At 38.5% G+C, this 25,374-nt stretch overlaps 1 protein-coding gene across 1 annotated transcript; it reads left to right on the plus strand.

Annotated features, from left to right (window-relative positions):
- Window positions 1-10,649: 10,649 nt before the first annotated feature.
- LOC138056836 (dynein axonemal heavy chain 6-like) lies at window positions 10,650-23,287 on the plus strand. Its single transcript, XM_068902747.1, has 11 exons — window positions 10,650-10,703; window positions 10,934-11,512; window positions 13,639-13,806; window positions 14,899-15,080; window positions 16,660-16,756; window positions 17,686-17,853; window positions 18,168-18,206; window positions 18,945-19,048; window positions 20,459-20,568; window positions 20,994-21,112; window positions 22,856-23,287. The coding sequence occupies exons 5-9, from the start codon at window positions 16,673-16,675 to the stop codon at window positions 20,505-20,507; spliced, it is 444 nt and encodes a 147-aa protein (XP_068758848.1). The 5' UTR covers window positions 10,650-10,703; window positions 10,934-11,512; window positions 13,639-13,806; window positions 14,899-15,080; window positions 16,660-16,672; the 3' UTR covers window positions 20,508-20,568; window positions 20,994-21,112; window positions 22,856-23,287.
- The last annotated feature ends 2,087 nt before the right edge of the window (window positions 23,288-25,374 follow it).

Below are 25,374 nucleotides of genomic sequence, written 5' to 3' on the forward strand. Positions count from 1 at the left end.
ATGGCTTGGGAGATTATCGGTGTGTTCTGTAATCGACCTCCAACACAGATTAAACCTTTAACAAGAATAGGACAGAAAGGTCTCAATTTGCTGCTACTCTTCACTGGTCTGTTGGATTCCAAGGCCTTTAGTTCCTCTGAGAAATGCTGCCCTGAACTACCAAATACTCTGATAGTATTTTAATTTAGTGTCCCCTATTAGTAGGCCTTTTAGGGCCAGCTGGAAGACTTGACATTGAAATAAAGTTTATCATCATCATCATCATCATCATCATCTTTAGGATGGCTTGTGTGGCTCCTTGTCTCTCTGCTATGCTGGTCGCCCCCAAGAAAACTTTGGGCTGTAAGCAGTGTCTGTTTTTGACTATGTGGACAAAGTGTATGAGCCATGCAACCATTCTTTAGAAGCTCAAGCCAGGAGAAATACTTCTTCAGAAGTACAGAATCAGCCTTGTTTCAGCCTGTCAATTAATGTGGTTGCCATTGTTACTGCCTGACTGACATTACTGATAAACTTCAACAGGTCATCAACATAGAAATTGCAGCAAACAGTTTCCGCACCTCATTATCATCTGCAGTTTTTCTGAGTGCTCTGTTTTGCACAACTCGGGGAGGATGTCACACCAAATAATTATATGTACCTGCATTTGACATTCCTTTGGGTTGTTATTGAGAGTGTCAGGTCACCATAGAAATCGTAGGGCATCACAGTCGCTTGGCCGAACCTGCACTTGGTGGAACATTTGGTGGAACACTCTATATCAGCAATAAGGACGACTTCTTCCTCCTTGAAGCGCATGGGGACACCAGATAGGTTGTTGATATAATCTGGACATTGAAGAAGCTGATTGTTCAGCACTGTTCCTTGAAATCTTGCAGCTGCATCAAACATGACTCGCAACTTTCCTGGGTTATTTGGATTGATGGCCGGATGGTGTGATAGGTACCATGTTTTACTGCTATCATGTTGGTTGGCCTCTTCCCTTGAAAGTTTACAAGCACTGCCTTCTGGGATATACTTGTCAATTACAGACGGGCATTTTGCATGCAATTCTGTATCCCTCTCCAGGTGGCACCCTAGGGGTGACACAGTCTTATCTCTGTCATCTGCCAATTAAAAGGGAGGTTGCGATGTTCACTTTCCCAAAGGAGCGCCATGCTGTAATGGTTGTTTTTTTGACATGGTGTGGTTAATGATTTCTTCAGCTCTCCTATCCTCGACTGACATGGACCAGTAGGGTTTTGCGTCACACAGTGACTCAGATTTCCAGGACAGCTCAACTTGACGGTTTAGGTGCTGTTTGAATGTTATGTAAATCATAGCACTGGCACTTCAGTCCATCGCCTGCTTGGCCAAGGACAGCAAAACCGAGACAAGAATGGATTGCAACAGGTTCATCTGGGCTGCCATAACGAATGAAAAATAATGAAAGCTTCAGGGATGTCGGTTTCAATAATCAGAGAGACCATTTTCCACTCAACATCTGGGAAGGGAACACCATGTAGGTGTGGCCACTTCTCCTTGGTAGTAATGCACTTTTGGTCCAGAGGGATTGCCAGCTCCTTTCGAGACCACACTTCCTGCAGTTGCAGTTTCTGAGGTTCCTTGTCAACGAGAGATTCCAGTATGATTTCAACACGTTCTCCGTTATTGGGAGTCGTTTTGGTTGCTTAGAAGCCACAAATGTTTCCGTAACACGTGCACAACAAAAGTAGGATACCTTTCGTTTGACCAAAACCACAAAGCTTGCAATGACCTTGTAATTTCAACAACAAATACAGCATGCAGTTACTAGCGTGGCAACGAACAACTACTCAAATATAAGCATGAATAGGTGACTCCAATAGTGCCTATTTCACATTTCAGTGAAGGTCGATCCAAATGTGACGAAGACACACTTGAGGCATAACCTTGTTAAGACTCTGTTTTATTCTAACAGAAAATTAATAGTACTATTACAAACAATCAATAGCTACACTGGTTAAATAAACAAACAGCCAATGAAACTATATACATGTAACACCAAAATGAAATACAATAATAAATGAATTGCGACATTCCTTACTGAGTATTGACAGTTGCTGGAAAATGTACAGCGGAAGGAAGTCACTTTTTATGAAACTTTAATTTGAAAGGCAAAAATTGTCCTGTGAGGATTTTTTCTTTCTTTTAATGGTGCGAAAAACAAAAAGACCTGACCTCTGAAGAAGATCTTGTTGATGATGAAGTAGTAGTAGATGGATGCAAAGGGAATGAAAAGGAAAAACGTCAAGAATATCTCTTCTTCAACATCGAATCATGCCAAGACAAGGGGCAACATGTTGGAAACTTGCTTATGGTATAGGATGAAATAGGGATTGAAACAGTGTTTAAAGGTGATGCGTTTGCTAACCGGTTTATAACTTGGCTGTTGGATGGCACATTCGAAGGGGCCATCGTTATTGCTCACAACCTACGTACAGGGATGTGATGGATCTGATCTGTGAACAATTTTACAATGAATTTATCCTCCCAAAACTGATCCCGAATGGTGCAAGGTTTATGTAGATAGATATGGAAGAAGCAGGAATCAAGTTCGTGATTCTTTGAATTTTTACCAATGCTCTTAAAGCCTGAACCAAAACCTTTGGTCTGACAGAACTGAAAAAAGGGTACTTCCCTCACTTTTTCAACAGGAAGAAAAATCAAAATTATGTTGGCCCTCTCCCTCCACTCAAAGACTACGTATGACCTAATGGGATGAGCACCAATGAACACTGTGATTTTTTAGTGTGGTATGAAGAATTGACAAAAAATGTTTGTGTTCGACTTCCAAAAGGAAACAGAATACTGCTGCAGTGGCGTCGAGACAGTGTTGCCTTAACTTTAAGCAGTTAATGATAGAAATCTGTGATCTTGACCCTTTCTAGCACTGTATCACTATTGCCTCTGCCTGCAATCAAGTGTTCTGTAAAGGAGCGCAAGCAGGAGTTTTGGTTTGTTAGAAAGGCTGGCTGAAGAAATACGATCATTGGATTCCTGCTTATTGGTTGGTTTCTCTGAAATTATTCAATAGAACAACTTTAATTTACACTTCCCAGAAATACAATCACCACTGTATTCCCCTCCAATTCCAAATCACACTACCATGTGGCATTACCCCAACAAATTCATTTGAAAGAGGAAGAAGATTGGGAGTTACTCTACATCATGCAGGGGTGCGGGGTTCCCTGGTCAAGGAACTTTGCTCCACGCCATCTCTCTCCACACAGTTTTATAAATGGGTACCAGCGACATACTGCTGGAGGTGGCCAAGCCATGGATAAACATCCTGTCCAGGTGGAGTAGCAATACTCTTAGTTGTTTCATGCTGCGGCAACCTGGAGAAGGTAGTGTGTTTGAGCTCCAGCAGCTCATGTGTGACTTACCATACCTTACAAAAATTTGGTTTTATCAACAGAGTTGATAATATAAATTGGCCACCGTGCAGAGATTCTAAAAGCTGACGTTTCGAGCATTAGCCCTTTGTCAGAGCGAATCGGTTTTTGTATACTACTTCCCCACTGACGCAGCACCACAGTTTCTTTAGAAACTACCCCCTTCCTTACCATACCTTAGCTTTCCTCTAAAGTGCTCTTTAAGTGTCCTGATCGAGCTCTCTATAGTCCATACACTTACCCATGAACACATTACTGTCTTTTGTCTCACAAAACAAACTCGAGGCCCTTTTCTCAAGATAAAACCATTGGCAGAAGTCTCTGAAGAACATAATACTATAATATTATGTGCTTAGACTTTGCAGCTGCACAAGTGGAACTGGATGCCGTTGTGGCAACTCTGAAAGAAAAACAAGACAATTTGGCTACTGTTGGCGCAAAGCTTAAGGTGCGTTTTTTTCCTATAATTTATTATCTTTCATTTATGATCTAGATCTGTAGTCTGTGCCTTAAGGCAAGGGTCGAAGTCGTCAGAGAGTTTAAAAGGTGACGACAGCCACGGCAACAGCAACAGCAATGGCAACACCAATGCCGCAAACCAATAGTTAATTCTATTAGTTAAAGAACAAAATCATCGTACTGCATGTGGAGCATGCATTTTAGTACATTTCATTACAGTAATCTGCACAAAAAGCATATGAAAACATTAAAAGTTTCGACATCATATGTGAGCATACAGCATTTTCATTCTTTTTGTTTCCTTTCAAGCCATTTTAGTCATGTGATATCTTACCAGCCATTTTGTTGTACAACATAGACCTTGTTCATAAATGGCGGTCACATTTACAATTCTTTTGTCCATGTGCAAATTAGCCTACCAAGCCTCCTTTTAGAGCAAGCATTTTGACAAAAGAATTACCATAAGTTGACCGCCATTTATGAATAAGGTCTATAAGCACTTGACATTTAGAGGTAACCATTTTGTTGCCTATGCTTTTGTCTTGAACTCTCTACTGGTTATCTTCAATTCACCCTCCTGTACCACTTGCAAGAAACAAACTACTACACTAAGAAGTTTAAATTTCCATAGGACCATGTTTTTATACCATTTAAAGTAATTTGCCTTCTCTACTGTTGCTGTTGCATAATAAACAAAATGCTATTATAGATCTCAGTGGTTCATGATCGCAAAACCTGTTGTGTTATTCTATTCCTAAATACTTGAAAAGATTATTCCCTAACCTTCATATACCAGTTATAGTCATATTGTATTTGACTAAAGAAGATTTTTAAGATTCATTCTCCAGCAATCACAAATAGTACCTAACTGATCATGGCTTACCTGCTGGAACATCTGGTTGTCTTAGTTAAGTCAAGTTCTCATTGGTTCATTTGATTGCATGATATCATGTGCTCTTATTGGTCAAACTTGTTTGCCTGCCTTGTTCTTGTTGTCTGACATTTGATTGAAAAGCCAGTGTGTTTTGGTTCTCCATTTAGATTGCTGAGCTCCAAGCAGCTAGTAACGACCACAGCATCGCAGAGAAGGAGACACAGACCATAAACATAGCTCAGATGCCAGCTTGGCTTTAGAGAGCTTCCAAATTAACCACAGCACTGGGAGATGAACAAGAATTTTGGACAGAGTATGGAGGGGTAAGAGAAAAAGGCAGAAAACACTATGTGCTGTATTAGCATGTAATGTAAAATCAGGAAGCAATCCAATGTGGAATGGTTAATATACAATATAAAAGTAAGGGCTTTATATTAACATGTCAAAAGCCTAACTTTCACTGAGTGTAAACTAAAGCTTCTGGACACCTTACCTAACTACCTTTAAAAAAGAAGGAAAAAGAAATCAAACAAACAAATAAACTTAAGCAAATGTTATTAGACATTTAGATATTAGATTTCCAATCATTAATTTTTTCCCTTTTATATATTGTTTTTATATAGTATGATATTATAGTAATTTATTTTATCTCAGGCTTTTAACATGATGTATTGATCACCGAAAATCCCCTCAGGGGAGTTTTCAATAAAGTTTCATTCATTTCATTCATAAACAAACTCAGAAACTCTGCCGACTCCATTAATTGTTATTCTAAGAGTTACACAGATGACAGTTCTTACTGGTGTCAGTTCTTAGGAGGTTCTCAATGTCTACTTTTCTTTCTTACATTTTGGTTGGCCATTACCACTCTTCAGTAGGTACACTGAAATTTTTACACTATGTATTTGTGAAAAATAAAGCAGCATGTTCCTGTGGTTTACCCTGAACACCAAATGCATTGTCTGTACGATGCTTTGCAAAAAGAGTTTGGGTGTTTTTTGGCCAGCTCTTGCATTAATTTGAATTGCTGCCTCACCATGCAAGCTTCAAATTCCATTATGTAAGTTGGGTATTGCTATGCTTTTCGTGTACATCTTTTCCTTATCTTTCTAAAAGCCTGTACTATGTTGTCTTCTGATTTTAAACGAACAGGCTTTTGAGTTGGAAATTTTGGCAATGTAGTCAACAGTTGTGTTTGTAGCTTCAGTTTGTGTGGCATATTTCAGGGCTTTCGTGAGCCTGTACCATTGTGGGCTTGTCTCTTCCTGGATTCAGCGCTGTAAGGAATTGGAAATACCTGTGTTGGATGACTTCAACCTTGTCAGTGTGTTGACAGATCCTTTTGAGATCAGGCAGTGGAATTGAATGCGGATGGTCTGCCAAGAGATTCTGTAAGTACAACACATAGTTTTTGTAACCATTGACTTTTTTATTTATTATAAAGGGGGTAATTCCTAAAGAAACTGTGGTGCTGCGTCGATGGGGAAGTAGTGCACAAAAATTTGGTTTTATTATTGGAGTTGATAATGTAAATTGACCACTGTACAGGGATTCTAAAAGCTGACATTTTGTTAGCCCTTCGTCAGAGAAAATTACGGAATTTTGGGTTGTGTGTAGTTTTTACAGTAGAGTAGGAGCGACGCTATTGGTGGTAACATGGCAACATGAAAAACCGGAATACATCAGTTAAATGAAAAGCATTCGTTAATACCGTAGGGATTAAGGGTGCCAATTTGGAAGATGAATTTTTGTTCCAGATTTGTGAGGCTTTCCGTCATACCTACATGTAGATGTAGGGGAAGGCTGCAGATAGCCAGGTGTTGTTGTTAGGGAGATTAAAATGACAAGCGACTGGCTTAGATGCATCTTTGTCATTCTTCTTAGCTCCTACCCTACTATAAAAACTACACACAACCCATAATTCCCCGATTTGTTCTGACGAAGGGCTAATCGTCGAAACGTCAGCTTTCAGAATCCCTGTACAGCGGTCAATTTACATTATCAACTCTGTTGATAAAACCAAATTTTTGTGTACAATTTATTATACCGGTAATCAACTGAATCAAATATCACTGTTAGCAACTGACTTAAACAAGATGATGAGTAAACTGTGAGGCCTTGTGCTGCTTTTCAAAATTTTAATTGATCAAAGTTTTCAAAAGCAGCTCAAGGCCTCAGAGTTTACTCATTTATCTAAAATATGCTGCTAAAGTACAACATCAAACTGACAAACAACTTTCCTCTTTGGTGGGCAAATTCCTACAGAGACCTGTCTAGAAATGCAGGTGCTTGTATCTTTCTAATGATGTGCTAGAATTGAATCTAAGCTGATTGATAGATTTATCATTTCCTCCTTCCTTTCATCCTTCCTTTTCTATGCTTTACTTCTTTCCTTCTTTCTTACCTCATTATTTCTTTTCTTCTTTCTTACCTCATTAATTAATTAATTCTTCATTATTCAGTTATCTACGTTTATATACATATAAATTGCCGCTAGCAATTGCGCATGCTCACTAGCTCGCTAGTTTGAGCACTCTGGCATGGCTTAGATGTACCACGTGTGTGGGACATTTGGGGTGGCTTTATAAGCTTAACCTCCATCCCAGACATCAGTACTGCACTGATGAGGCCCAGAAGGCCGAAACAGTACTGTCTGCAGTTAGTTATATTTTATTTATGAACTGGTGTTGCACAGAAGTGCAAGGTGAAGTATAATAAGACTAACCGCGATCGGGGATAAAGCGGTTCTATCGATGGAAAGGATACAAAACGCTTTAAAGAAGAAAGTGGAAGAAGTCCATGACTTGAAGACCGAAATTCAAGAACTGATGTTTGAGGCAGAAAAGGAGGAGGACAAAATCGTACAGCAGGGCAAAGAAATTGAAGAACATGTTAGTATGATTGAGAAGACAATTGACCAGCTCGACGCGGTGATCAGAAAATGCCAACAAGTCGAAACACAAGGCGAAGAGAAAGAAAAAGAGCAGCACGACGCACAGCTCAGGGAGAAATGGTACGAAGAGGAAATGTGGTTCGAGAAAGCTAAATTGGAGCAACAGCTAAAATTCGAGAAGAAAACCGAACTGAAAAAGGAGCAAAACATAAATGCCAAGCTGCCAAAATTTGTCATCACCAAGTTCAATTGCATACCTGCTGACTGGCTGCGGTTTTGGGGCCAATTTACAGCGGAAGTTGATGCGACAAATGTTTCGCAGATTACAAAGATTTCTAACCTTAAGGAGCTTTTGGAGCTTCAAGTTTGATCGTCCATAGATGGTCTTCCATTCACCGCCAAAGGCTTTGAACGAGCGAGCGAAGAATATCCTGAAAACGAAATTTGGGAAGGAGAGTGAGATTGTAAATGCCTATGTAAGCAGTGTCATGTCACTTCCAGTGATTTACAGAGCAAACCCAAACAAGGTATTGCAGTTTTATGAAAAATTATGCTCATCCGTTCAAGCACTGGAAACAATGGGAAAACTCAGGGAGGTGAATGGTTACATAAGGATGACACTGAACAAAGTAGAAGGAATTAGAGGAGATTTAGTGAGAACCGATGACGATTGGCAAGGATGGAAATTCGACCAGCTTGTTGAGGCGTTGCAAAATTGGACCGTGAGGAACCCACCGAAGCCCAATGAAGATCCTGACCACGAGAAACCACCGTCATGGAAGCCGCCATTCAAACCACCACCTAAATTCCCAAAGTCACAATACAGAATGTTTAACTTGAGGCAAGAAGAGTGGAAAACACGACCATGCGTGTACTGTGAATCGAGCAAGCACAAATCAATTGACTGTGACAATATAATGGGCGTGGCACTACGGAAAAAGTACCTCAGTGAGAAAAGGTTGTGTTTCAACTGCACTGGTACAAGGCACCCAGCTGCAGAGTGTCGTATTGTTAGAAGTTGTCAAAAATGTAATGGCAGACACTACACATCAATCTGTGATAGGGATTCCCAACAGATGTTGCTAGCTGCTGGTGAAGAAGCAGTCATTTACCCCGCTGTTGTTGTTGATGTAGATGGCATAAAATGCTGAGCATTACTGGACACTGGTGCCGGAAGTTCTTATGCCTCAGCAGCCCTTATCAAGCGACTTGGAAAACAACCATCAAGGATGGAGCACAAGAGAATTGACATGATGATGTGTTTGACTAACCAGAAGATTTATCAGTATGATGTCAAGATTTCCAGCATTGTGGGAGATTTTAACATGGCCACATCAGTCATTAAGGTAGATAGAAGTGTTCTGCTGACCATCCCTGACCCAAGATATGCTGACAAGATTAACTAGTACCCCCACCTGCAGGGAGTATTCATGAATGATGAGGACAAGAAGCCAGAGCTACCCATCCATTTGATACTGGGAGCAAGTGAGTACTCCAGAGTTAAGACTGACACAAAGCCACGGATTGGAAAAGCTGGCGAACCAGTTGCTGAGCTAACTTCACTGGGATGGACAATAATGTTGGCTGGAAAAGAAGCACACATGTGGAGCATTTGTCTTGCCAGAACCTCGTCCACTGGTTACGAGCAGCTATGCAGTCTAGACGTGTTAGGTCTTCAGGACAGACCAGACGGTGATCAGCAATCAGTGTACAATGATTTTAAGGAGCAATTGAGACACAGTGACGATGGATGGTGTGAAACAGGGTTACTATGGAAACATGGCCGTGATCTCCTCCCAAACAATAAACAGGGAAGTCTGAGAAGACTGGAAAGCCTCCTCAAGAAACTGCAAAAAGAGCCCAACCTTCTGAACCAGTATGATGAAGTCATTCAAGACCAGTTGGCGAAAGGAATCATAGAGAGAGTGTCTTCAGATCCAGTGGGAAGAGAATTCTACATCTCACATAAGCCTGTTGTCAGAGAGTTTGCAGAATCCACAAAACTGTGAATTGTCTTCGATGCATCAGCTAGATCGAACAAAAGAAGTCCGTCACTGAACGACTGTTTTGAAACAGGACCACCCCTCCAAAACTTGCTGTGGGACATTCTGGTAAGAAACCGATTGAAACCTGTGGCATTGGTAGGTGACCTCAAACAGGCATTCCTGCAAGTCCGTATACGACTGGAGGATCGAGATGCCCTGAGATTTCACTGGATCAAGGACAAAGAAACATGAAATGTAGAAGTTTTGAGATTTACCCATGCATTGTTCGGACTTATCCAGTCACCATTCTTGTTAGGAGGAACACTGCATCATCACAAGGTATGAAAGAAAGATACCCATGTGCAGTGGAAGAAGTCAAGAAGAGTCTATACATCCACGATGTTATCACCGGTGGAGAAACGACAGAGAAGGTGCGCAAGCTGAAAGAATCGGTTGTCACAGTATTTGGACAAGCACAGTTTGAATTACACAAGTGGCATTCAAATGAGCCAGAGTTAGAAGCAAGTGATGATCACACCCAGAGAAACCAAGATGTTGGGGCTACCATGGAACAAAACCCGAAGACACCATCGCTGTCACACTCCGACATGCCTCCCAAGAAGTATCTAAAAGAAAAATTTTGAGGTTCCTTGCTTCAGTTTATGATGCCCTTGGTCTAGCTTCACCGGTATCAATTGTGGGAAAACTTTTGTATCGAGAAGTCTGTGACCAACATCTCCCATGGGACCAGAAAGTACCCGAGATGGTCGCAAACCAGTGGAAGAGATTTGAGAGGAGCCTTCCAGACCAAGTTCAAGTTCGACACAGTTTGGCAGGCTTTAAGGAAGCTATCGATTTACACATGTTTGGAGACACAAGTGGGGCCGGAACATCAGCTGCCGTGTACGCAGTGGTCCATCAAGCTTCCAGTGTCAACCTAGGCTTACTGGCCGCAAAATCACGCCTGGCGAAAAAGGGTTTGACCATTCCTAGACTGGAACTTGTATCTGCACACATGGTAGCTAACTTCTATTTTCAATTCATTTCATACTAACATTTCTATTGTTTAGTCTTAAGCTGATGATACACGGTTCAACATCTTTCAACATTTGTTGCTCAAAAAATGTTGAACAATGTTGCACAAACGTGTTGAACAGAATAGAGCTGGTCTCTATTTTCATTCAACATCGTTCAACAACATTCAACGTGTTGAATGGCATATTTCAATATTCAACATGACACGACACACTGTTCAACATTATTTTGTTGATCAACAAATGTTGAACCGTGCATCGTTGGCTTAAAGTTTTCAGTTCAGGTAGCAAAATAAGAATCACCTCATGTCTTCAGAGAGCTACTCAAGACCTTGAATTTCCTTTTTTCTCTGTAACAATTCTCAGGCTAACTGTTGGATCAGAGAAAAAGAGGCCAAGAATGGACCACTTAGTGATCAAGCTCACAGACCAGAATATTTTCTGTGAACATTCGAGAATTGCATTGCTATTGGTATGCCTGTGCTTCTGGAAGAAGTCGAAGAGACCCTGGACCCAGTCTTGGAACCAATCTTGTTCAAGCAGACTTTTGTTAAGGTGAGATGGAGATTATGCTTTTTGTGACATGCTTAATTTTTAAGGTGTCTAACTGTGGGAAGTTTGTATCCCAAGCCCTCCCCCAGTCACTTGCTTATTACATAATTATTTTATCAGCCTCATTCAAACTTAGTGTTTAAGGCTCTTGAAAGATAATATTATATCACCACCAACGTTTATGAAAGAGAAAAAGTTAGAGCAGCCACTTGATTTAAAACAGCAGTGTTGAAAGGGGAAGCAGGAGATGATGTGCTCATGACTTGATCCAGAAACAGTTGGACCTCAAAACCTAATGGGTATGTTCAGTGATGCGGAAAAATCTTTTTCGCAAATACGACTTCTTAGTTTTTTTGATGAGGGCATTCAAATCAAAGATATAAAGAGCAAAGAGTTGGTCATTTAGTTGGGGCACTGAAGAAAAAACTTTCCCACTCACTATGTGTCTCTTTGCAACTTTTAATTTCATTGGATTGGTATTGCATGTATCTCTGTTGTATTTTACTGGGATTGTGCATATTTGTTGCTGTGGTATATTACTTTGTCTCCATTGTTTTGTGAATCAGTCCGCTTTGCCGTTGTGATAACTGTGAACTGTAAATTGCTGGCAACAGAAAGCTTCGTGTGAACCTGAACACTTTCCATGATAAATTTTGTGCACTTATGCTCTAGCACTGCTCCTCTGCATACGTGGGGGAGCTGAGCCTTGCAAAGTGACTATCGATCATGCTTTGTGCTCTTTTCCAGGGTGCGATTCATCTTAGAGACATTTCTTCTTAAACTTGCAGTTATTAATATTATTGTTGTTGTCAAGGTTACCATAGTTACTGTACATTGCCATTATTAATGTTTATTATCATCCAAGACACTGTCCTCAATGTCCATTATCATCATCATTCTCATCATAAGCATTATTGCCTTCATCGTCAGAGTAGGCTCACAGTGATGCATGTACCAGTTTCTCAGTTAATGTTGTACATGAGTGCAAATCAATCAGTTTATTACATTCTCCAAACTCGATCTGGTCTCATTTGTACAACATCTGTTGTCAAAGCTGCATATGCACTTTAACATTTTACTGGCTTCTTGCTTCTTGTAAATATTATTGTGCCTTTTCACTTTAGGACTAATGTTTCAGGCTTTCGCTAGCTTGAAGGAAGAAGTACTTTAGTCAGCAAGCCAGTCATTGTTAACATAGCATTGATAGAGATATGATGTATCTTTGTTCGTTTTTGTTGTTGTAGTTTTTGGGCATATTGTTAGAGTAAGGGGAGGGGTCTCCAGCAAAGTAGCTTGAAATTCAAATCTCCGTTACTTTGCCTAATCTTCAAAATTGCTCCAACCTCCAATCCCAGACAAAATTGTTGAGATGATTTTTATCTTGTCATTTAAAAAAAACCTTTTTTTTCTTCATAAATTAAGTATTATGATATCTCCTCACTCCAAAACAATGATGAGACAGGGCTGGGTTATTTGCTTGTTTCTGATCAAAATTGTGTTACTATCGATCTCAGGTGTCCGTGGACAAGGGCTTTTTTTCAGCCCATGCACTTCACAAACCGTTGATGTCAGTCTATGGTTAACATTTTTGCAGCTCTGCAGTTTCGAAAAACTGATCTCGTGATGCTATTTTCTGTTGCTCTCCCCAAAGAGAAAACAATGTTGACAACGATTAAAACCAGCCGACTTGCTATTATGGGTAACCCAGGAAAAGCCTTGACCGAGGAAATGAGAAGAAGGTGGAAAATTTTCTTCAGGCTTTTTTTCTTTTCTCGGCTGTGGAAAGAATGAAGGACTAGCGCCACATGGTCAGTATTTTCAAAACCACAGAGTCACAAAAAATGTTATCATGTGATCAGAATTTTTCAAACGCAGACTGAAATCAACAGTCCATGAAGTGGGCTGAAAAAAAGCCCTCGTCCACGGATCTCTGAGATCGATAGCAGAAGGGCCCAGCTGGGAAGGGGGTATTGCTTGCGCACCCTCTTTCAATTCAGAAGATTATAAGATAATTCTGGCAATAGTGCAAAGTGATTGCAAAACAATGGCATGAACAGAAGTTAAAAAGGGAGATAACAAGACACAATGTAGCTTTCATATCTTGAAAATCAAACGGATCACGTGCACTAAGATGAGCAGTTTTTTATGAGATATTAGACTGTATTCATTAATGACAGACAACAAATAATAATTATTAGTCTTTTATCATCATGCGAATGAGACCATACAACCGGGCTCGGTTTTTTTGGTATTATCTCCATGCGAACAAGGCTAGTTGGTCTTATTAGCACAAGGACAAAGGAATAATTTTATGGACTGTCATTTATGAATATGGTCTATGGGAAAGGCATTGCAATACTGTACCATTTGGGGCAGAGGATGAGGGACATATATCAATGCCAATTCTTTGTTTTTGATCTCTTAGCTTTGCCCAAACCCTTCGTTGCCCTCTGAAAGCTCAGATGATGGCTGTTCAACAACAAGTGAAAATACAGAAATAACTGAGGAAAGTGAAGGTCCGCAAGGCAGTTTTGGCTAATGTCTGACAAGTTTTCAGTGATTGGTGTTTGTGAAGGCTTTTAGAGAAGAGAAGGTACTGTTTCTGTAATTAATTATGCCTTAAATTGATAACTGCAACTTACTGTACATTTCCTATTCATTTTTACCCAGCTAATTCAAAGACCAAACCATTCTTTTAAATTGATTCCCTTGTGAAGTCAGACTCGCATAGGAGCCTTGCCGGCCATGCATCACTATTCATGCCAGGCTATTTATTGTGAATAATAAATTATACCAGGTTGGTAGAAATAATGGTCTAAAATCTGCTCAATCTGTGTAGTGCTGGGACTCTAAAACATTAGGAGCTGCACCCTCTTGGTTATTCAATCTTGCTGTTGCCTAAAGAACTTAGAGCTTTCTTATGTAATCTTTATTTGTTTGATGTTAAAGTTTTGTCTTGTGGTGTGGTTTTGTCATTGTGTGGTGAGGTTTTGTCGTTATGTGACAAGGTTTAATGGTTACAGTGTAATTTGTGTTGTTTCCTTCACGATGTGTTGAGGTCTTCTTTTGACATGCTGTGTTTACATTTCATGTGGTGAGGTTTTTTATCACCTGTCTAGTTTCTCCCTCTGTGTGATTACAAACACAGCATTTCAAAAGACCTCAACACATTGTGATGGAAACACAACATGTAACCAGCAAACCTCGTCACATAATAATGTTTTCACAGTCCACTCCAAAACATCAAGACAAACCTTCGACACCAAAACAATAAGGATTACATAAGAAAGTTGTGGCTTTCCATACAAATCGGAAAGCAATTTATTGGGCCACTGGAGAAAAAGGACCACATCTTTTTTACTCTCTGCTCCCCTAATCTTCAGTTCTTTGTTTTAACTGCAGTCCTGTTCGTGTTGGCTTTGATTGTTTTGATTTTTGCCTTTTAATGTTCTTTGGTTGGTTGAATAGTTGAAAGTGGTTTATTGACAAATGGTTGGTTGAAGGTTAAAAGAAAGTTGAGCAAACTGCATGCTATGTTAACCAATCACAGCAGCATATTTTTCTGCACTCAGAGCCAGTTGGATGCGCTTACCTTTGATTGGCTTATTGATTGTGTACCTTTGTTGCTATAGGCTCACATTAAAAAACTGTAGAATTAAATTTGTACATATGTATTTACACACAGGTCATCTTCGGCTCTTTGGATTTTGTTGTGTGAAAATTATGGCAAGACGTTCATGGAGAGTCCATCAATCGACCTCAACACCCTGTATGCTGATGTGGGGACCCACCACACCTCTTATCAACTGGGTTGGATCCCATGAACATATTCCTGAGATTTGTGCGAGAAATGAGCCACAGATAAAGGTGAGACTTAGTAACGCCTTAGCATTAGGGATGTTTCGTTACTGACTAGTCCAATTTCAACCGGCCGTTGGCAATATCCGGATCGGATTGGATCGGATCGGACCGGACCGGACCGGACCAGATCGGATTGACAAAACACGGACCGGATTAATAACAAAATCCCCGCCAAAAGAAGACGGTTACCAGACACCATGCTGAAGACAGGAAAAGTCGAATTCTATGCCTTTCTCTCTTGTGTAGTCGTCTCCTCATTTATTGAGACTCATCTAAATGTTTCTTTCCAGAGTTGATGACAGATTCCAAAGTGGAATTATGAAAGATACGATGTGACGAATTGACTGCGTGCCCGACGGTCTTCTTCTTCAAACATGAAAACTGACAATAATTTTTTTCTTTACCCCAGTCCCTGACAATTAAACAATAGCCTGATTTAGCAACAGAAAGGGAAGGTCAGTTGACGAAAGGAGAGCCAGCAGAATAGTTGGGATTCTACTCGACTAATATGGCCTGATATGGATATTTTTGGTGCGTGCGCCATTGTCAACTGACATTCAGTTCCCGTTTGTTCTGGTTCTAACTTAGGCTATTATGCAATTAGAAGGGACTGGGGTAAAGTAAAGAATTGTCAGTTTTTATGTTTGAAAAAGAAGACCGTTGTGTACGCAGTCAATTCGCTTATTGACGTCAATTCGTCACATCTTATCTTTCATAATTCCACTTTGGGATTTGTAATCACCTTTGACAAAAAAAACATTTCGACGAGTCTTGATAAATGAGGAGACGACTGCACAAGAGAGAAAGGCACAGAATTTGAGTGCGTTGTCTGGTGTTATTGATCCAGTCTGAGTTTTGTCAATCTGATCCGATCTGGGTTTTGCCAACGGCCATTTCAACCGGTCTTCAATCTTCCCTATCTCCTAGCAAGCTGTTATTTCTTGTTGTCAGCGAGAAAATGGACCCTCTAATTTTGCTGCACAGCAGGATTTTGGTCCAAACAGAAGTAGCATTGCATGACTACTAGAAGGTATGGGGAGAAGTGTGACGACCCTTAAGACTGCAATTGACAGAGTCGGAAAATACCATAATACTCTTTGTTTGTCCCCTCAAATTTTGCATAAGCATATTGCTTCCTGTTTCACAATGCTTGTTCCAAATTTGGGGTACAAACAAATTTAGAGTATTATTGTATTTTCTACTCCAGCTGATATGATTTACAAAAGGTGTCGTCCAAAATAACCCAACTTCGATATATTTAAATTCAGTCCTACACAAAATGCATCATCTCCAGGCCCTGGGAAATAAACTCATGCAAATCCGTATTTTTATTCCCCACAGCCTTAAAATCATGTTTATTGTGTTAAGTTGAATTTTAATATATTGAGATTGGTCTATTCAGGCTAGGAAATGTCCTGCTGTGAACAGCAGTGGCTACTACTTCCAAATGTTGCAACATTCCCCCCCCCCCCCCCTCCCTAAAAGTTATGAATTAAGTCACAAACAATCGTATGTTGGTTTGTTTCATTTTATTTTGCTCAAATTACATTTTTTGCTTAGGTACAGTTTTGCCTTTCATTCATAGGAGTCTTCAGGTCATGTTGTTGGGTCAAGGTCATTGGCCTGTGGCCGAGAAAATGATCACCAATGCAACTAAAACAGGAGACAGGATCTTCCTCCAGGTAAAAACTAGTGAGTAAAACTCATAGGCGAGTTTGTTGGTAGCCTGCTCGCAGGCGGTTGGATGGTCGAAAAAACCGGAAATCGTAATGAGGTCGCCATCTTGGATTCGCGCGGCTGGGTCTGGGCCGGGTTGAGGGTCGGGAGGGTTGCGAGGAGAGGAGAGAGAAGCGCGGAAGCGCCATGGTCGGTGGGATGCTACTCAAGTGGGGCTGGTTTTCGGGCAGGCGGTTTTTCTCTCTCACCTCTCCCCGCCCCCCTCCCGACCCTCAACCCGGCCCAGACCCAGCTGCGCGAATCTAAGATGGAGACCTCACTACGAATTCCAGTTTTTTCGATCATCCAACCGCCTGCGAGCAGGCTAGTTTGTTGGCAGGTGGGTTAGGATCAGTTGAAAGGGATCGACATGCTTGTCAACTGTCATTTTTGCGTCAAATATACCTTAACTGCTAAAGTTGACGAGAACAAAGGCAAGTAATTATAGTAGGGCAACCTTGCTGTTAGAAAATGCCCAAGTCAGACAGCTCCCAAAGGAATTGCAACATTTTACTTTTCATTGCATTTTAGAGGCTCTGTGATCCCAAGTGCTTTTTTTTCTGGTCACCTCTCTAATGCCTGCACAAGAAATTACTTCGACAACACAGCCGCCATTTTGAATTATATTGTTCCAATAGCTATTATGGGATGCCCAGGGGGCAAAATGCATATTACGGTAATTTGCTTCTTGAGCATCCCATAATATCTTTTTAAACAATCTGAAATCAAAATGGCTGCCAAATCGTCAAAATATCCTATTAATTTTATGCATTGTTCATGCATAACATTTAGTTTGTCAGCTTGTGTTGGCTAGAATGAACTTTTTGATGATAACATTAGTAATAGAGGTTTCTTGGTTTTCATGTTCTTTTTTATCATTTTCTATAATGTACAGGAAGTACAGGAGGACTTCGCACTGTTTCTGAATTGCATGCTAACCAAGACTTTTCCTGTGACGGTTTTGCAGAACAGTGTCAAAGTAGCAAATAAGCCATCTAAGGGCTCAAAGCAAATCCTGAAAGAGCTTTTGGTGAACTCAGTGCTGATACATTTGAGAGTCATAGTAAGTTGTTTCGTTTTTGGTTACCGGTATTTGTATGCTACTTGTCCAGCTCCTCTTCCCATCCACACTGGAGATTTGTTACTTTTATAGTCATTCTCACAAGTTCAGGCCGTGGAAGTTGAGATACAAAATGTTGCGAAGGAGCAAGAAGATGAGGAAGGACCAATGCAAAGAGACCCCTTGTCCCCAGTCTTTTCTTCAGGTCAATTCTTGCTTCCAGTTCAACCTCTTTTAAAATTTTTGGATTCAAAGGCCTGACCATTTTTTTTGCATTTTTTTTCTTTGGCATTTGCATCTTGGATGAAATAATTCAGGAAAGAAAGAAGTTTGGTCAACTGGACTGGAATGTCAGGGTAAGCAGTAAACGTATAAGGGAACAAGTTTACAGCAGAGGTTTTTGTGCCTATTTCAAAGCAAGAAATTTCCTTTATGGTAAATACATTCAAGTATTCTTTTCCTGGTTTATGACGTGAGTTTATGGAGGAAAGATAGTAGTTGTACATATTGGTGTAGTGGTCAGTGCTTTGACACATTGTAGTGGGAAACTCTTCTTTTTCAATAATTTGGTCACACCTTTCTCAGCACTTTAAAGGAAGCCTCCACTGCAGCTAAACAGATGAGAGAGCATTTCTCTTGGAAATATTAAGTGAATTTCAAAATCGCTTATTTTTGTTTTCCAATTTTTTTGACGCTGCCATCTTGAATAAATTGGGACATGTTATGGGTTCCCTATTGTAATTATACAAGAGCTTGTCTTGTCAGAACAATAGGGCAATCATAACACATCAAGAGTTGGCGGTGCCCGGCAAAATTGACACCCAAAAAGTATCAGGGGTTTTAAGTAACAGGCCGCAGTTGTGCTTTGGCCATGCAGGTAACCTCAACAAAGTTGTTGTTGTTTTCACTGCTATTCTTGTTATTATTAATATTATTATTATTACTGTTTTTATTATTAGCATCCTTATCATTATCACTATTATTATCATTATTAATTATAATTAACTGTGTTTTGTTGATTAATTACAAATTTTGTCCCACAACAATTGTCATGCTTGTACTGATTTGTTTTTCCTTTGATGTTCATTAAACAGTACAAGTTCAGAGACTGGGGTCGAGAGAGCGCTCTGGACAATTTAAAGATGTCCTTTACAGAAGGCAGATTCCTTGGGATGCCCTCACCTATATCACTGGCCAGGTAAAAAGGTTTGTTCTATAAAATGGCAGTTGCAACTATTCTTGAGGAGACAATAAAGGTGCATTTACATCACGGAGCAAAAATGGAACGGCACGGGTTCGATAATTTTTTGTTAAGATACAGTGAGTTCCTATCTGCGTGTTAATGCATCTATGATTCCTTCACAAAACGTATGAAAAGTAACTGTTTCTTTTCAAAAGTTATCGGCTTTTTTTAAAAAAAAAAATTGTTCTGTCCCATTTTTACTCTGTCTTGGAAACGCATCTTTAAGGAGGCTCAAACCAGTTTCAGCGCTTTCAAGAAAATGTACTATTTAGATTGATTGGATCTACACAACTTTTTCACGTAACGGCTGTCATTATAACACCATATAAAACCACAATAATTACTTGACAATGTACATTAGAAAGGTGATGTAATAGGTTACCATAGAAACAAGATCCATCTATATACACCATATTTCTTGCCTGTAAGCAGTTAGATCTCAACAATGAACTTGGTGACTCCCAATTTTTATTGCTGGGAAGTGATTACCAAGCTTAAAACAAAATTCTCTGCAAAGCTAAAAAAATTATCAGCAGCGGAAACAGAGCTACCTTTACAATTGGAAAATTTTAAGGTGGCTCTGAATTTTAATAATTTCTCAGAGGACTTCACCTCGCTTGGTAATCACTTCCCAGCAACAAAACTTGGGAGTCACCCAGTTTGTTTTTGATGTAAGCGTTTAGAAGTCAAAATAGAGGGTGTATGTGGATGGCTCGTTAGTTGCTATGCTAGCTTATATTGGCATACATAGAACGTCGTCTTAGTTATAATTGGCGTTTCATATCGTATCATAACATTTTCTTTACGTGAAATGGTGTTGTAGGTTCAATCCCTCTAATAAGACATTCCCTTCAAATTGTTGAAACTGGTTTGAGCCATCACAAAGTGCATCCAAAGTTTACATTTGGTTCATTTTTGTTCTACTTGCACTTTCATTTTGCTTTGGATGGGGGAACGGTTTTTTGTTGGAATTATATTTGGGGAGATAACTGTAGTATTCCTATAATTGTGGCTATGGATTCTTGTTGGGTAGAAGACGTTTAGAAAGGTCATGGTATCACGAGAATGCAATCAGTCTCGTTTTCCTCTTTGAGAGTCAAGTAAGAATGCGATCCTCCCAAGATGAATGAGTGGAACCATGAAAATTGTCGCGAGGGTTGCATCCTTACAAGATGGGCAAAAAGAAAACTGAGAGGTTGCTTGCGGTGTGGAAAGAAGTCAAGAAAGTTACACAAGCTTTAAGACTGTTTTACAACTTTATTTCATATTTTTAGTAATAGCAGATCACACATGCAATATAACTTGCATGGTTAAGAAATGGAACTCAGGGGTTCACATCTTTATTATTTGTTTGTTTTTTTACAGATCACATGTGGATGATGGTTTACGAATGCTTGGGACCAGCGGTGCCTGACAACCATTCTAGGAAAATTCTAGGAAGATTCTTGAGGACAATTACAAGTGTTCTAGCTCGGGTGAGAATACAATTTTTCCATTTACCAAGCTCTGTTTGCTAAGCCCAATCAGTGAATGGCTTTCAATTTCCTTACATGACCAAACTTACTATATATATAGTTGCTTCCTTTTTTCTCTAAAATAGCCGTGATTCTTAATATTCTCTCCATTAGAATAAGTCTTAATTTGCCTGTTACTGTTGCTCAGAATTAAAGATTGTTTGGTTGTGAGAACGTAACAAGGGCTGCTTGAATGTAGTGAAATTAATTTCACGGCAACCATTTTGAAACAAAATCATCAACACGAAGCATCCTGGCCTGGGTTGCTGGAAGCATGGTTAGCACTAACCAGCGTTAAATACCATGGAAACCTATAGGTTTTGATACCTCTTAACTAATGTTTAGCATCGAATTGGTGATTAACCCTTTTTGTATGATGTCTGTAGGTGTTTTTCCCTCCTTGATTTGATGGGCTCCTAGAGAACAGCGATTATAATGCCAGTCCTTGACTACAGTACTTGGACAAGAAGTGGACCAATTTAATTCTCTCTTTAAAGTCATCAAGGTAGGCAAATACCTAAAAAAGACGACAAGTTTTTCACAATTTGTAGGTGCTTCACGGTATTATCTGGGCAATGCTTCTGTCATTAATAAGGGGTATATTTTTCATATGCCTTTCTTTAAATGACCCGGATTGGACCAAACCTGATTGGATCGGATCAATAACAAATTCCCGCCCAAAGTAAACACATGAAATCCCTGGGTCACCAGTTAAGGTTACTTCCGACCTTCGCGGATGTCCTTCGGAAAAAAAATCTTACATGCGTTAGTTTCAATAAAATCCTAACAGACAAAATATGCAACCTCACAGCTGTACAACCAGCCTTGCATACTTATTTTGTTCTTGGTCTTAATAAATGTAGTTCAAGATAAAGTATATTTTTTAACTGAGTTTTCCTTTTAGTGTCAAGAGCTGGTAAAACGTGAAACCACAAAGGGTTCTTCTATTGAATTTATCGGGTATCGGATGCCGCAGCATGAGCAAAATGATTTCACAGCGTTATTCAAAAGACATCAATCAACGAAAGTGTCTCGGCCGTTTGATATTCTGATTTGTTGTGTAAATGGACGCCACTGGAAAAATATTTTAAATATCAATTTCCTGACAAACTTTTCTTTATTGATGCCATGTGAATAACATTGTGCAGTGATTTTGCTTGTTCTGCGGCATCCGATACCCAATAAATTCAATAGAAGAAACCTCGACTGTTTCATTCCTACCGGTCCGATCCTGACACTTACCAAAAGGAAAACTCACCTCAACAATATTTTTATCGTAAACGACATTTATTGAGCTTTCTTCTGATGTATAGTTTGTTAGGGATTTTATTGAAACTAATGCGCTTACGAATTTATTCCTGAAGGACATCCGGGAAGGTCGGAAGTAACCTTAACTGGTGACCCAGGGATTTCATGTGTTTACTTTGGGCGGGAATTGCGTTGTTGATCCAGTCCGAGTTTTGTTGATCCGATCTGGGTTTTGCCAACAGCCCCAATGTTAAGCCATATGAATAATTCATTGTATCCCTAATGAATAGTAATGAATAGGAGAATATATGAATGTGCATAAAATGTGGAGAATGCATGAATATGTATGAAAATTGACAAATATACATGAAATGATAGATATCCATTGAGTGAATGAGAAATTATGGATATTTATTGAATGAATAACAAGGAAACACATAAGAGAGCACAATGAGTAGTGCCAGGTAACTATTTTATTTAAGACGTTAATTATGACAATGATTTTAAAGTTGTGGTGGAGGATGGGAAAAATCTGTTTGATTTGATCATGAATTAAGATTATGCATAATCTAAATAATGACAGAAGATTAATTGATTGCCCTTATGCTGACCGAATTTTATTTTTACCACAATCCCTCCATGTGGATCAATGCAAGCCTATCCTTCGCTCCTGAACCAGTCAAAGACTTGCTTCTTCTGTGTATGCAACAGTCATGATATACAATGTGAGTGTGGCTTCCTATCAAAACCCTAAACAAAACAAAGACGAAAGACATCTTGAAAATGATAAGATTGCTGCGTTACCTTGTAACAACTTATTACTTGTCTTCCATAACTTTATTGTGCTCCTAAAAGAAAAAGGTACTTTTTTTCCTCAATCCTTCAGTGTTGGCTGTGGTATTTTCAGACAAGTTTTCCGAAAAAGAATTCTCAGTTAGATGAGTTTTTGTGTAAGTGATTTACTTGGGTTAAATTTAAACAAATGCCTTTGTATTTTTAGGTCATGCAGTCCACAAACTTCGTTGTTGCTGTTTATCTACCAACTGATGTTCTTCTGGATTGAAAAGGAAACAGCTCTGTTGTGTCAGCTGAATTAATAAAAGACTAAAAAAGAACTTCATTTGTCACCTTAGCTTTGAGTTATTCAGACTGTTTCTGTGAAATCATCTTGTTTTAAGAATCATCATTGATAGTTGAAGGAAAGCTTAATGAGATTTATGTTTAAATCAGGGTTTCAAAGCAAGTAATTTTCTTTTCAATTTCTTCGGTAATATCTAAGGAGTGAGAGTAGTTTCGGATAAAAGACATCTCTGTTTTTATATTAATTTTATTTGTCTTTTCTTTTGCGGTATTTCCCTCTGTGCTAAGTTAGGAAGAGTCCTGTACATTTTTACATTAGACAGTTTTATGAATAAACTTCAAAAGTGTAGAAATGAGACTTGTATGATTTCTTTTTTTGAGGCTCAAACTGCCTAGAAAGTTGAAAGGTATATTTTTCTTTTCTAATGAAAAGGCCTTTCGAAAGAATGACATGATATCAACAAATAAGTGTGAAATGAGAGGAATTGATGAATATGCATGAATACAATGAATATCACTGAATTCCAGTAATATGCATGAAATGGACAGGAACCCATTACTATCCATCAATCGATGAATATGAATGAATATATACATGAAAACTGGCTGTGATTAATTAATATGAATATGCATGTATTAAATGCTTATGCATGAAATTGAGAGGAATAATCAATATGGATGAAATAGACAGAAATTAATCAAATTGAGAGCATTTAATGAATATGCATGAAATCGACAGAAATGAATGAATATGCATGAAATTGAGAGCAATTATTAATGAATTTGATGAATATGCATGAATTTGAGAGCAATTAATGAATATGCATGAATTTGCGAGCAATTTGATGAATATGCATGAATTTGAGAACAATTAATGAATATGCATGAATTTGATATGCATGAATTTGATGAATATGCATGAATTTGCGAGCAATTAATGAATATGCATGAATTTGAGAGCAATTAATGAATATGCATGAATTTGATGAATATGCATGAAATTGAGAGCAATTAATGAATATGCATGAATTTGATGAATATGCATGAATTTGCGAGCAATTAATGAATATGCATGAATTTGAGAGCAATTAATGAATATGCATGAATTTGATGAATATGCATGAATTTGCGAGCAATTAATGAATATGCATGAATTTGATGAATATGCATGAATTGAATGAATATGCATGATTTGAGAGCAATTAATGAATATGCATGAATTGAATGAATATGCATGAATTTAAGAGCAATTAATGAATATGCATGAATTTGATGAATATGCATGAATTTGAGAGCAATTAATGAATATGCATGAATTTGAGAGCAATTAATGAATATGCATGAATTTGAGAAGAATTAATGAATATGCATGAATTAAATGAATATGCAGGAAATTGAGAGCAATTAATGAATATGCATGCATTTGATGAATATGCATGAATTTGAGAGCAATTAATGAATATGCATGAATTAAATGAATATGCATGAATTAAATGAATATGCATGAATTTGAGAGCAATTAATGAATATGCATGAAATTGAGAGCAATTATGGAATATACATGAATTTGATGAATATGCATGAAATTGAGAGCAATTAATGAATATGCATGAATTTGATGAATATGCATGAATTTGAGAGCAATTAATGAATATGCATGAATTAAATGAATATGCATGAATTTGAGAGCAATTAATGAATATGCATGAATTTGATGAATATGCATGAATTGAATGAATATGCATGATTTGAGAGCAATTAATGAATATGCATGAATTAAATGAATATGCAGGAAATTGAGAGCAATTAATGAATATGCATGCATTTGATGAATATGCATGAATTTGAGAGCAATTAATGAATATGCACGAATTAAATGAATATGCATGAATTTGAGAGCAATTAATGAATATGCATGAAATCGAGAGCAATTAATGAATATGCACGAATTTAATGAATATGCATGAATTTGATGAATATGCATGAATTTGAGAGCAATTAATGAATATGCATGAATTTGAGAGCAATTAATGAATATGCACGAAATAAATGAATATGCATGAATTTGAGAGCAATTAATGAATATGCATGAAATCGAGAGCAATTAATGAATATGCACGAATTTAATGAATATGCATGAATTTGAGAGCAATTAATGAATATGCATGAAATTGAGAGCAATTAATGACTATGCACGAATTTAATGAATATGCATGAAATCGAGAGCAATTAATGAATATGCACAAATTTAATGGAGGAAAAGTCTGTTTTTTACCAGGTTCCCTTTGTAGCCTATCCTTCACTCTAATCTCTGGCCAGCTGGGTTATTCACCTGCAGATTTGATTGACTTGTTTTCAAAACCTCAAATAAAAGTAAAAAATAAATTAAATAACTTCATATTTTTTAAATCCTAGAAGCTACCTTGATTCCTAGTAATT

This window comes from Montipora capricornis, chromosome 7 (assembly GCF_036669925.1).
Source record: "Montipora capricornis isolate CH-2021 chromosome 7, ASM3666992v2, whole genome shotgun sequence".
Classification (NCBI taxonomy): Eukaryota; Metazoa; Cnidaria; class Anthozoa; order Scleractinia; family Acroporidae; genus Montipora; species Montipora capricornis.